This window comes from Pholis gunnellus (genome assembly GCF_910591455.1).
Source record: "Pholis gunnellus genome assembly, chromosome: 22".
Lineage (NCBI taxonomy): Eukaryota > Metazoa > Chordata > Actinopteri > Perciformes > Pholidae > Pholis > Pholis gunnellus.
Genome location: NC_136549.1, coordinates 13,637,290 through 13,651,960, shown reverse-complemented (window position 1 = coordinate 13,651,960; position 14,671 = coordinate 13,637,290). Strand labels below are relative to the sequence as shown.

Here is a 14,671-nt window from a genome sequence, read left to right as displayed (position 1 = left end):
AATGCTGACACACGTCGTCTGAGCTTCACTCTGCTTGTCCTTCACTCTGCGTATGATTGACGAGGACAACTGTCTGGCTGCCGTGTCGAAAAATGGAAAATGATTCCCACCGGGCTCGAAAGTTGCCATTGGTAAACATTAACATGTTAAAATATAGGGACAGCAAGCAGAAATTGAGATGATGGACAAGCTGATGATGGTGCACAACATCCAAGACGTCAATGCTGAAGGGCCGATGGATCTGTGGTGGGAATCGGCACAAAGGTCCAGAAAAACTACGTTTGAGAGGGAGAGAAAGGATAAACCAGCAACCGGTGACGAGCTGGGTTCAATTCTGCAGGATCTCTAAAGAACATGAGCTGCACTAAAGCTATTTTGTATACCAGGAGTCGAGGGTGGACATGTGAACTGAGACTGTTTCGTAAACAGTTGAAAGTTCCTCACAGCAACGTTTAGTAAATGGCAACCATATTTTCAGTTTTGTCAACCAAAAGCAGATGCCACATTTAAAAGCTAGTGTTGAGCCCTGACTCGGCCCCAGTAATCACTGTGGGACTTCAGTATGAAGCGGCAGAGACTGGACTCTTTAACGTAACCAGTTTAGCTCCGGTTTCCACGTTGGCTCGTAGCTGCAGCCTGGACATGATCAGCCTAACTGACAGGCAAGAAGGAGAGGCTGACAGTGGCGTCGTGTACACCCACTACTGCATTCTTCTGAGGTTAGATATGTGCGGGTCCATTCCAACACTTTTCCAGCTGCAGGAACATTTCCATTGTCAGGCATTAATCCGTGGTGACTTTCAGGCCCCCTGCTCTTGTCCTTGTGTCCACAGGGAATCTCTGTGAAGCACAAAGCTGGAATGTCGGCAGGGGACCTTGACTGAGCTTTTTTATTTTACCGTCTCTGCATACGGAGTACTAAATCTGCAGATATTACCTTCTCTGTAAATTATAGATCCAGATTAAAGGGATTAACTAATCCGTCAGAATTTGTGTAAATGTAAAGCTCAGTGGACTTTGTCTTTTCTGTGACGCCTCTTTTCCACTGCACACCAGTGACCAAGTCAAACACACACAGATTGTTTTTTTTTGTGTGTGTTTGTGTGTTTAAGTGAGTGTAATTCAATATTGCAAGCACAGAAGGAAGGAAAGCAAGTTAATACAAGACTGTTTTGTTATCTGGGCCACGTTTGGCTCAGGAGGATTTGATTTCCGTCTTCTGTCTTTGGGGCAGACTTGCCGGGAATCTCAGTCCAGGAGAGAGGATGAAATAAGCAGACGGCAGGGAAAAAAATACTCATCTTGTGTACAAATCACAGGCTCAACTGAGTCACTAAAAGTGCTGATCGAGAGACAATCTTGGCTAAATGTTGTGCTTTTGTTGCCAAGTGACACATTTTACAACGAAGCACCGTCGGCCCCCTTTATTTTAGTTTTTTAGTTTAAGTGGCTGGTTGGCAAATGTTGCGCTGCTCCTATGATTGGTTTAGAAAAAAAGAAGACGATGCCAACCAGAGACAGGAAGCTGTCATCCTGTCTTTAAGAGGCCTGTGATGTATCGCTGCATTTCCTGGTCACACACACAAATGAACAGCAACATTGGCAGCGTGGTTGCGAAGCTTTTAGCCCACACATCCCGCACAATGATCAGAGAGACACACATGCCGGCTCAGAGCTATTGTCTAAAGGGATTAAAGATAAAAGTCTCAGACTGTAAATGTTTGGCAGCACAATATAGCATTCAACATAACGCATACAAATCCCCTTTGTTCTATGTATAAAGCCATATAGTTATGAACGAGCTGTGCTGCTTCTCTAAAAAATACCAACATTACTCTTCCAAACATGGCTTTCACAAGTTCACCTTTTCATCACCCCCAAATTGTATCTTAAATCATACATTATCATTTCTTGTCATATTCCAAGCACAGATGCCTGTAGGTTAGTTTTGATGATGAGAACATTGTCGCCTTTTTCTAAAACAGTATCTGACTTTAGGGCAAAATATTGACAATGATAAACCAGCCACAAGTATTTGTCAGTACTCCGGTTGATACTTGTACATCATTATCATTATTTTATTTTTTTGGCAACTGCTTTCATTCATTGTATTATAATTAAAGCAAAGATAACATTTGATGGTTTCAGCAACTCAAATGTAAAGATTTGCTGCTTTTGCTCGTCTTGCAGTTATGTAAAATGAATATTATCTTTAATTGTCGGTTGGACAAAACACATTGGACTTTGACTGGATTGGACTTACAATATATGAGCACTGGTGGATTCTGTGTCTCAGCGAATGACCGGTAGCTGAAGCCTCAGCAGCTTCTATCGTGTGTGGGGTTTTTTTTCGGGATCAGGACTTTTTAGGACCCGGCCGCCTGCCACTGCTAAAGCGGCAAACGCAGCTCCTGATTCATGGTATTGAATTGGCCCAAATAAGCAGGCGCAGTCCATTAGACCCGTGATTGATCCAATTAAGTTGCCGTAGAATGAGTGTGGCAGAAATCATTGAAAGAATGACGCAGAGTGCAAGTCTATGTCTCTTTATCTTGAGTTAGTGTGTATCTTAGCAGGTGTGTGTGAGCCTATTGTTTGAGGCATTCTTGATTTTGACTGCGTGTCAATGGCTGGAGATTGTTGTGTAAATGTTATGGCTCACCAGCAAGGCCTCCAGCTAATGTTGGCTTGGATCTGTCGCCATATAAATCTCATCATCATGCACGGATAACCCTGAGTCAACACGGACAAGCTGCGTTTCGGAGAAACTCCCCTGAGACCTTGTGGAACGAGAGAGATTGCACGAACAAACGCAGCGACGGCTGGATGTCATGCGACGTCTCCAAAACAAGCTTGAAGTGTTCTTCTTGGTGTAACTTTGGGAGCAGATAGAAGATTGGGATATTGACGTATAGTGTGATTGTAGTTGTACATCCTGTGCTGTTGTGGTGGGTCGATTGTGGAGACGTAAGGTCACAGTGTCCCACACCAAAGGAGTGTGTGTGTGTGTGTGTGTGTGTGTGTGTGTGGGAGGGTTCGTTCATGTTTGAATCATAAGCTGAATGCCTCACTGTGTGGAAGTGACTGGGATCTTTTTTTTTATGTGTAAGGCTTGACTTAAACTTTACTAATTTTGTAAAACAAAGTTTAAATGTTTTAGTTTTCTCTATAAATAAACATCCTGATAATGACAAATAAATGCAAAATCATTTCTCCGTCTCTATCCGCCTGTTTGAATATTCATCTTATTTGCATACAGGTTGCATGATGTTTCTCCTGGTAGTTTGAATGTCAGAACAGAGAGATAACCACAGATCCATGTTTTGAATTTGATGAAATGTGAGGATTTTTTTCTCCACCAAATATATATCAAACTGAAGTCATTAACATTACATTCATGCAGAACTTCTCTTTACAACCTTTGCAACATAAGTCACAGTTCAGGTTTGACTCCTCACTGAACCGCTTCATCACTGAAACTCACTGTGTGTTCACAACACACAAGTACTTCCTGATGCGGTATTTAAACCACCTCCTGCTTCCTGTGCAGGAGCGGTCTGAGGAACGGGACCTCGGCGGGTCGGGAGAGCAGGCAGCAGACGGACAGACCCGACTGACGGACATCTCCAGCTGCACAACGGGCGGCGGCATGGCGTCCATACCGGAATACTACGCCGGCAAGAACGTGCTGATCACAGGAGCAACGGGCTTCATGGGCAAAGTGCTGGTGGAGAAGCTGCTGAGGTCCTGCCCCGAGGTCAAAGCCCTCTACCTCCTGGTCAGGCCCAAAGCCGGGCAGTCCATGCAGCAGAGGGTCAGCGACATGATGACGTGCAAGGTGAGAGCTGAAGGTGTTAGCTGATGCGTTGACTTCACTGTTACCCAACTTCATCTCCAGCAATGCAAAGTTACATGGAATATACCGGCACATTAGTTTCTCAAGGTTGAGTACATAGCAATGTAAATTAATAAGTAAAGTACGACTCCCAAGGTGCATTGTGGCAGAGATTATCCAATCACTAAGCTTCATATGTGCTGCGAAAGACTAGTGGAAGCTCTTTAGAAACCTGATAACACAATCTGCAGCTTAAATAAAGCTTCACTTTCGGATTCAAAGTCTAATTTGGATACATTTCAACAACTGCGGCTTCTTGTTTTGTTCCCACATGTTTTGAATTTGCTACAGCTGTGATTGGAACCTCTGACTGGTGTACTGGTGGGTACATGTAATACCTTTTGTAAATGTACAGATCGTTATATCTAAAACACTACTTGTGTTCTTATAATAGTTTGAAACACAGCAGTCAATTAATATAGAAAAGAAGCGAAAAGAGAGCCGCTTGTTGAGAAAGTTGAACCATTACAGCATCATTTCTGACGCCTTAAAACCAGGAGATGTTTGGACGTTTTGGCTAGTGGGCTGTTGATTCAAATCATCATTCAAATCCAGGGTTGTTCAAATGGCATCGCAGCTGTAAGTGTGTACAGAGCAATAGCGGCAGCTGCTGTTGCCATGGTGAAGCAAACTTAATGACCCCAAAATAATATTTGGGTTTTAGCAGAGACACGAGGCGTCGGAGAGCAACACGAGGAGTCTGATCAGGAGTCGTGAAAGGTTAAGTGAACTGGACGGTTTCTTTTTGAAAATACCTACGGGGACAAAGAAGAGGATGGAAGAGTTTAGGACAGAGGAGGTGAGGAAAGGAAGATCAGGGGAAGGGAAGGTGAGGGGAGAAAGACAAAAACCAGGGGAGGGGAGAGGGGGGAGGGGGGAGGATGGGGGACGAGCTCCAAATATGTGTGCGTCAGCTGCATCGGGCCAAGCAGCAAAGCATGACTCAACAAAAAACTATTTTGGACTCAATGAGGAGCGAAGCATTGGGTGCGTATTGATGTGCTGACAAGCAGCTGCTCTGGTTGGGTGTTGTTGGCCTCAAACTGTCGGCACACTTAAGAAAATCACACTTTCACCGTGTTCCCCTTTCTCTCTCTCTCTCTCTCTCTCTCTCTCTCTCTCTCTCTCTCCCTCTGTCTCCCTTTTTGTAATAGCATCTATTTTTACCGCTCCCATTGAACCCCGGTACTGCATTAATTACTCTACTCATTACTTTGATACCAGCGGAGCGGCACTTAGAGAATATGTCCTTTAATTTACCCGAGCACTTGTGTTTCTTTTTCTTTTATCCCCCCCCTCCCCTCCCCTCCTTCCGTCAAGGTGAGCGCGATGCTTCAGGATTCGTAGAATACCTCTCACCATGTAATCAGTTCACTCTGACACAACAAGTGCTGTTAAAGTGCCAGTTAGCACCCTGTCATTTCTGCACATCAGAGTGGGCGACAGAGATGTATACAAACACCTTTTTTCAAATCCCTGTTCCTGCTCTGCTGCAGCTTTTAAGGTAGCAAATAAGCAGTGATAATCAAACTTGTATTGCGTCTGCGACAAAGCAGCCACTAGTGAGCTAAGACAGAAGGAGAGGAGAGAAGTTTGGTGAACAGTGGACGATGATGGTATTCAACCCACTTCAACATGTCACTTAACTGCTGCTACCGTTTGCAGTATCTCCCCCTCTAACAGTTTTCCATTGGATTTTTGCATCACTCTTATCGTGTCCTCGGCTTGACTCTCTGCCAAGTACAAACTGCCTCGCGCTCGACCCGCATTCAGAAGTGATGTCATTAATTTCCATGACCGAGCCTCGAGCGCCGATTGGTATTCATGCGAGTCCTCGGGTCGGCTTTATTCTATTCAGAATCGGCATAATTCATGAAGGAGAATAGTGGGGGGGGGGGGTTTGTCTCCCGAGTAGCCGCTCCGCTCCATCCTTCGAGCCAGGCCAGTATCTTTCTTACCACCTGTTGCTAGGAAACGACCATTTGATCCGTCCCATGGAGGATGCAATCAGGGGAGCTGCCCCGGGCAGGAAAAAAAAAAAGAGACAAACAGATAGGAATCACATTGTCTGTGTGCATCTCCACTGCAACGACTTTGACATTGAAGCGCCGTCTGTCTGTTGGGAGGCTACTTTGATTCAGTGGGAATGTTTAGACGGCTGCAGGCCCTTTGCTGCGGTGCCAAGCACTGAATGGCACGTCAGGCACTTGATACAAGTAGGCCACTGGGTACACAAGGCCCCCCCCCCCACACTCACACACACACACACTAGCGGGCTCTTGAACCCAGTAACAGTCGGTGCAGCATCTTCATACTGCTGATCCAGAGCTGTGACATGCGAGAGATGGGGATGAGAGAGGAGGAATGCTTCTGGCGGGAAGGGATCATGTGGAATTTGCCTACAAGGCAGAATCCTGGTTACGGGATTGGTTTATTCTTATTAGTAGAGAATTACTATTGATCATTGATTTACAGGCTGTTCGTTGTGGCAGCTGTACCACAGATGGTGATACTAAATGATGTGTTTGTGCATCAGGAATCCAAAATGTGTAATGTGCTGAAATCATCAGGTGAAAGGGACTAAGACACGAGGAGAGGAGGCGAGGAAACGAATCGGGGATGTACAAACTTAAGAAATGAGAAGAGCCAATGGTCCAGCTAGACTCTACTTCACTGTGTTTGTCTGACGGCTTTAGTTCCAGATGTGTTGATGTCGAATGTTTGTGATAAACTGAAGGATGAACTGTTCCTATTATTTGTTGAGAATATCCTCCTACTTCCTAAGATAAAACAAATCTATTTAAAAAGCCTCTTGGATCAGCTGGAAAATGCATCATCACAAAGCTTATAAGCTAGTATTTTCACAGTGCGGTTTGATACTATGACCTCGGTAAAGGATCTGAATACTTCTCCCACCACCGCCTGTCTCATTGAGTCATTGAGATGCCTAACGAGCCTGACATACCGGAGTGCAGATGAAGCCACATCATAGTGACGTCAGTGCTGATGCAAAGGACATAAGCCACACCTGTATCTCCATGAAGGGTTGGCAGGAGTTAAAAGATGAGGGCGTGTTTGTGAATGCATTTATTGAAATGATTTAAAACCTGGAAGCTTCAATAGACGTGCGCTAATCTGTTGGCGACAGCATGAGTTATCACTCGTCGGATGCCATCTTTATCTTGATGGAAGTGCAGATATTCATCTTTAGAGCTGAATGATGTCTTCATTTCTTCTGCTAGAGAGAGGAAGCGTGTTTGTAGGAGGCTTGCAAAGTTGTTCATAGCTGTGCACGTTAGACACACACGGATGCACAGCAGGTTTATCTACGAGCGCTGTTGCACTTACTCACTTTCTAAGTTTCTCTTTTTCTGCAGTAGTCGCTGCTAAACAAGCAGTTCAGAAGTAATTCCTCGAGGGAAAACAGCCCACTTCTCTTTTATTACCGGGTTGGCTGCTCTTTTAGTCAGGAGGCATCGGCATGTGCTCTTATTTATTTATAAAGCTATTTTACCAAAGCCCTTTCTTGTATTGTTAGTAGCCACTGTACCGGCTCAACCTGCAGGCAACTAAAACTCAAACAGAGTGAGGAAGACATTTGCACCAGACTCTGACTCTCTGTGCCGAGGTGCTCCGCGGTGGTCAATCCTTTGCCCATTATCACAGTCTGATCCAACATGACTACATTGTTCTATTGATTTCCTCTTGTGTGCGTCCAGGAGTCGGGTGATCTCTCCAGCAGTATAAATATTCAAGATGTATTGATTCCTGCTGGCTCCAACAGGCAGCTCTGCAGTACGTGTTTCCACTTGTGGAGCTGCCTGAATTGTTAATGTCAGCTGCCCCGTCTCAATCCTGAAGCGGGAGCCGACCAATTTCTAACCCGCTTCCTTCATTCAGGCTTCACTCGGGTCATTTGCTGCGCCGAGTCCCGCTCACAGACGGGGGACTCTGAGGAGAGGTCGAGGCTGCCAGACTGGCACATTGCGATTTCACTGCTCATCTGTGGCATGCAGTGCGGCAGGCAAGCAACCAATAGCCCTGCAACTCCTCCCCAGAGAGAGGGGCGACGGGGGAACCAATGCGTTCGCGTCTAATTAGGCCACAAATTGTCTCCAGTTTATGAAACAAATTAGCACATTAAACGTCACTGGTGAAGTCGTTAAGGGAGCGGAGACATGCGAAGTGCAGACTGGGTTCTTCAGGGGACTGTTGCAGCACAGCTCAGTGCCTCCACAGCGTGTGGAGATACGTCCTTATGGCTCCACAGATATCTACAATATGACATTAAGACCTCTGAGATTCTTCTGTAGACGATCCAAGAGCGTGACTTTAAAGGAGACATTAGGAATTTATGCATTCAGGTTCATGCTAAAATATATGTATTTATTTCTTTATTTTTCTCATACTGTCTTCAAAATGAACAGGAAATACAAGTGTAAATCTTTGTGATGCAGCAACAAATTGGTCAAAATTTAGACAGGGATTAAAATTCCAGTATATAATGTATGTAGTATTTAAACATGGGAGGGAATTGTATCGATCCGCCACATTGTCACCGATACCTTATCCAGATATTTGAGTCAGTATCGGCCGATATCGGTATCGTTGAATCTTCACACCTAGACCTGCTTTACTTATAGAGAATCTGCCCTCTGTATAACTCTTTAGTCAGTGAAGTAAGTCACCTTTATGGGCACTTTTTATAGGAGGGGAAAAAGCCATTTGGAGCCTTTTGGGAACACCAAATGAAAATTTCAATAAACTTTAAAGGGCACTTCTTTTTGTCTTTTGGCATTTTAGTATTGGGTTTACTTAAAGGATAGTCAATAGTGTGTAAACGGCTGTAGGACAGCAGTAGAGAAAACATGGTTCCCTTGTCCTCGCATTATTATTTGGCCTTCAGTCGATAGTGTTTGAGTGCATGTGTGGGTGTTATTGATCGGGTCAAAATGAGTGAAGCTCTGCTTTGTATCGGAAAAGGGGGGCAGAAGATTGGCGGAGGCTTCGGGGGCAGGACAGATGAGAGGATCATGTTCTTCAGGATTACAGCCTGCAGCCGCTCTGTCTTCAGATAAACTCTGAAACCAATGTGGTACAAAACTTTCTCTTGACAGGACTCAAAAAACAAAAAATTGTGGAAGTGGTTCACACAAGAGCTTTATGGCCACAATACCACACGTTTCTCTGTGGTTGCTTCAGCATGAGGAAGGATTTCATCACAGCTTGTCATGTAGTCTTTCATTTGCACTACTGTACCTGCAGAAACGAGGACTTGAGACTTAACTTGGAGAACAAATGGATAAATACAGGTTAGTTCGATCAAGATTAAAAAAATACAGCGGCTCTCAAGTGGTTAATTCAGCATAATGTACATTAGTACAGCACTTATTTATGTCATACTCATCACTTGAGTTTGTCTTTTTAACAGAAATGTCTTTTTCATCCATCTATTAATTACATTTTTCTCCATTTTCCCTGATCAATGACACTCACGACTTTCTTTAAAGTGTTCACACTGACAGCCTACTGGTAACGGGAAGACTAAAAGACTTAAAAAATAGAAGTGGCTTAACTTCAATTGGAGGGAAAACAGAAAAGTGGACTGGAATTGGCGAATGAAACTGGCGGTTCTGAGAGCAGGTTTGAGGGAAGTAGGAATAAAAGCCTGCTCCAGCTTTTGAGGTAAATTTAAGACCACCGTTTGAGAATGTTCGGTATTTAATCATTCGGACGCTGCCTCGACAAGACTTGATGTGGTGACCTGGAAGGCTTGACTTTCTTTCAGATGACTTCAGAAGACTAATATTTAAAAAATGCTCTGACTGGCTGTCTAAGCATCACACTCAAAAAGAAGCTGATTCACCATTCAATCCCATTTCAATTCCTTGTGGTGTTTAATGAGGACACAAAAGCCTGCGGCACCCATCGTAAACCTCGAGTCTTATTTCTGTCCGTTTGCTCTTGCAGGGTAATAAAAGTCCCCTTGACTCAGCATGAAGTCACTGTCTGCCACCGGCATACCGAACGCCAAGCCCAGAAACCGTATCACTCTGCTCTTATCGATCTTCTCAATTTGAGTTGAGTACAATGATAGCCCAGAGCCAGACATGAGAAAACCCTCCATTTTCATTAGTTAGCTGTGATGAGCTGCTCAATGCAATGCTTGATCACCCCCCCTAAGCTCTTAGGAAGCAGTGAGATTCAGGGTTGAAAGAGTTGAATAAAGAGTAGAGCCAGGATTGTCTCTATTAAGTGGACCACTCGTGAAATATTACACTATTAGTAGATAGTGCTTAACTGAAGATAAACCAGAACACTTGGTCCCTCATGCAAATTTTGTTTACATTTTTTTTACACCTACATTCATTAGTTTTCTTGGCATCCAGGAGTATGCCAATGGATACACAAGATTTTTAGGCAGGCAGTTTCCACCACAGACTGGAGGTTTTGGGACTTTTTTTCTGCTTCAATCTGTTTTCATGCCACTGGGACGCTGCAGCAGAGGCAGGGACAGGGACGAACCTTTTCTCTCCTTAATATGCTGACAGCCGCGGGGGTTAGCCATGTCTGCCCTACCTCACTCCTTCCCAGGAGACTCCTCTCATTTCTTTCTTTTCCCTTTTTAGTATGCAGCCTTGTCAGTTCTGCAGATGAGAAAGAGAAACCTCGCTGGTATCCGAGATTTAATGACGACTGCCCACATGCTCAATGCCCAATTATCGACAGTGATCAAGGAGTTTAAGTCATTGTTAATAACTTTTGGAATATTTTTTTTTCTCCTCATTTGTCAGCGGTTGGCTGACTTAGCAGAGAAAAGGCCCAGACACCACCCCCACACTACTGCATTTTATATTGCTACTACTGGAGACAGGAGGCAAACTATTATTCAAGAGCTTTGCGAGCGAGCGGCACGCACATGCCCAGTGTGCGTGAATGGTCATGTGATCGGAGTTTTCAGGCATGGTAGCATGGACAGAGATTATGTCTGAAACGGCGCTAAAATACTCGTTCTTTTAAAAGGAAAATGTAGAAGTGAGGATGTAGCCGAAGTCAAGACTCTGCAGCTGTGACCTCCAGTCTGTCAAAGAGTTATCTTACACCTCTGAAGATAACTTAGCTCCGCTTCACACTTTGTCCCATTCTGACCCCCCTCGTACATGAGGACCCTCTCCGAAACACGAGGCAGAGATGACATTTTGCTACGATAAACCTATTGGACAGAAAAACAAAACACTTTGCTCTCAGGGTCTGTGCGTCTTTTCTTGCCCTTTCTCTCTCTCTCTCTCTCTCTCTCTCTGCTCCGGGGGAAAGGTCTGCATGAAGGAGGCTGTGAAAAGAGTGGAGCTCAGTTAAAGGGCAGTTAGTGAGAAGAGAGGCTGTTTGAATGGCATCTCGGGTTGCTGGGCTGAAAGGAAAGTGCCATTAGTGTTGGGTTTCTGTGAAAGTCGTACGAACGGCTGCTTCACGCAATGTTTATGGAAGATATATTGCCCTAAGGGAAAGAGAGGACAGTGTCCAGAGCAGAGAAAGGACAAATGGTGGCCGCATAAAAGCCAACTCTTCAGCTTAATAAGCGAAGGAAAAGTCATTCACAGAACTGACTTTATAGACCACCTTTATCCGTGCTGGTTCAAGGCCATGACTCTGTTTGACTGACCGCGAGATGCACTGCGAAAACACTCGTGGTCAAACATCACCACAGCCGTCCCTGCAGAGTGTTGAGGAACGGCAAACTGGTGGACTATTGTATTCCTGCACAAGGCAGTTTGCTCATTGAATGCCCGTGGGTTCGGAGAAGGGTGTGACGGTCGACGCGAGCGATGGAAGGCTGGCACAAGAAAAGAGCCTTTTACAGAACAATCCCACAATGCCATTCTCTGCTTGTGCCCATAACAAAGAGCGCTCTGAAGCCCACATTCAACGGCCTCATTCACCCTTTTGACCCTGATGCACTTTCTCCCCTCAGGGTCTTTCTATAATTCAACTTTGCTAACATTTAACACTGTAACATTCAAAAGAGCATCACGACAAATCGACTTAAGAAATCAGAGTCTGCTCATCGGCCAATTTGGTCTTAGTTGACTAATATTTCTTTAGTCGATTAGTTGTTGTTTTTTATGCTGAATGTCATAGTGTTACCAAACAACAGATTAGTTGACTAATAATCGACTATGAGGGAGCAGCCCTATGAGATTGCCAGATACTCTTTGTATTAAATCATATCTTATTGTGCCTGCTCTATTTTAAACACAGTACGACAACTACGATTTCTTCCTCAGTCAAACCAACGCTTCTCGTTGCAGTATTGAGGAGGTTTTCCTTTATGCTGTTTCTGGTGTTACATTTGTGGTTTTTGTCTTGGTAGCAGTTGCAAACATCATGAGTGAGTCACTTGTGTTGCAGTTAATATTTCCCCCATGTAAAATCAGTATTTGACTAGCTGGTGACGAACTCTTTCACCTGATGTGTCTCTTGACAGATCCGGTATGTGACAGGCAGCGTAATCAGGGCTGTCAGAGGAGTTTACATTTTAGACATCCTCTTCACGCGACCCACAAGGTTTAGTGCACGACGGGCCGCTGCCAACGTCTGGGTGGTTTGTTTTGCGTTACCAAGCTACACGCCCTCAAGAGGAAGTTGAACTGAGTTCACTACATGACATCAACAGCTCTGTGAATCATCCAGTAAAGTGGGGAAGTTTACGGGGCTGGAGAAAATCAAATATCACAACATTTTTTAACAAAAACCTCGATCAATATTGAGAGGATACGGGAGGGTTTACTGTTGGTTCACAAAATATTTATTTACTTATGCCACATTACAATATTACAACATCTATATAATATCAACATAATGCCCAAACCTAACAATTTATAAAGATTGTTATGAGAAAGCAGCACATTAAATCTCTTCTTCTACTGTCACTCTACAGAATTCAGGTCTCTGTTACTGCCAAGCTGTTGGCCTCAAGCAGAGGGAGGGAAAGCACTACTATTTTTTGCATTACATAATGAAAACAGTGCTGCACTGTCATGCAGAAAACATCGCATGCACCCCTCTGAAATGTCAGCCATGTTGGCGACACTCTATACTCTTTGCGACTCCTGATTGGAACCGCACAAAGAAAGGCATGACTCCATAATATGACATCTGACTGACTTTCTCTGCTGCCTTCGGTTAGTGTCTCCCACTACAGCACAGTGGTAAGAGGGTGCTTAGCGCTCTGCAGGGTGTGTGTGTGTGTGTGCGAGACATGAGCTGGCAAATCGAGACGACTTATTCCCCCTCCATGTTGGAACGTCGTCTGCAGCCCTCAGTGAGCAAACAGCTGTGTAAAAGGTGGGATGATATCACACAAACGGGGATTCGTGTAGAATATGTAGTGAATGAGCATACGTGTACTCGCACACTTGTCGTCATCGGGCAGTTCTAGACGAGTGTTTTTTAACCTGAGGGATGATCCATTTGCTTGTGCTGAAATGATTTTCTGCAACAGTTTTAAATGTAAAGACTATTGTAGATTTAAAACAAGGACACTGTAAAAACAATCATTCCTCGCAGTCCAAACCTCACACATAAGCGTTTAATCTTGCTTGTGCTTTTCCCCTCGGATTCCCCTGAACAGAGGGGCAAATGTTCAGTCTCACATTGTTGGATGTATGTCTGCTGTGCACAGCACTGATTGTGTTATGTACACAACAGGGAGCGCGTGTCTTTTCTTTGACATTCATCAGCGAGGACGCCTTCGACTCACAGCACTGACGAGCAAAACTCGTGGGTCCACAGCGGCGACACATATTTCTTTCTGTGCAACCCAAACCCGTCTGTCACACCTACAGAGGCCCTTCAAATATCAGTGCAAATATTTACACATATTTCCCTTCAGCTGAATGCATAATGTTGCACTCTAATGAATTAGATAATTGTTGCCAGCACTGTGTACAAAGTGATTGCTCTCCCTTCTCTGGAATTAGTGGCCTCTCTGAGCAGGACAGCTTTATGACGATGTTAGATGCGTCAATTTGGTAGAAATCTAATTTGCCGGATTATGCAGAAACACACATTCCAATTGGGTTATTTTTGATCTATGAATAGTTGTAATAAGTGTACCTAATCATGATATGCATATCAGCATTGTGCTTTAAAAACTACATTCTGTGATGGAGGATCTTATCTGTATGGCTCACCTTCGCTAATAGTTAGGACTGAAACTAATAATTGTTATCGTCAATCAATCTTTCGGTCCCATCAGTAGATTAATTGTAGAATCAAATGTCAAATAAGGACAAAGGACCAATTTATTTTAAGAAACGAAAGCAGCTCTCGCCCATATATTAGGCTATATCCACAGGTGGTTTTTTTTACTACAAATGAAAGATGAATGATTTTTAATTTCAACACTTAGTTTTCCGTAGTTTGACGAATAATTTCGGTTCTACAACCTGTTAATAATAGCTGTTGTCCTCGTCTTCGACACCTTGATAATCAATGTCGACCCATCCACGTGTCTCACCTGTCTCGTGGCAGCCGTGTTTATTGTTTTCATGAAATAAAACGGCAGACATTGTACTTTACTTTCTTATGCAAATTACCACATTTGCTGTCTTTACTGACTTGAGATCATTTGTATTCCTCGTCATGCTATTTTAGCTTTAACAGTTGATCTCCCCTCCAGCTCTTGTGCAAAATGGGCATAAATATAAGTGGCATTAAAGTCTATTGTCCTGCATTATTTGAACGCTGCCGTGTAAACTTATCTTTCTCTCTTGGTGT

At 44.0% G+C, this 14,671-nt stretch overlaps 1 protein-coding gene across 2 annotated transcripts in view; it reads left to right on the top strand.

Annotated features, from left to right (window-relative positions):
- The window catches only part of LOC306713998 (fatty acyl-CoA reductase 1-like), a 41,422-nt gene that overhangs the window by 12,186 nt on the left and 14,565 nt on the right, over window positions 1-14,671 (top strand). For both annotated transcript variants that reach the window (XM_079183887.1, XM_079183886.1), the window contains exon 2: window positions 3,551-3,838. In XM_079183887.1, the coding sequence (XP_079040013.1) occupies window positions 3,551-3,838 (288 nt within the window). The remainder of the gene's footprint in view (window positions 1-3,550; window positions 3,839-14,671) is intronic.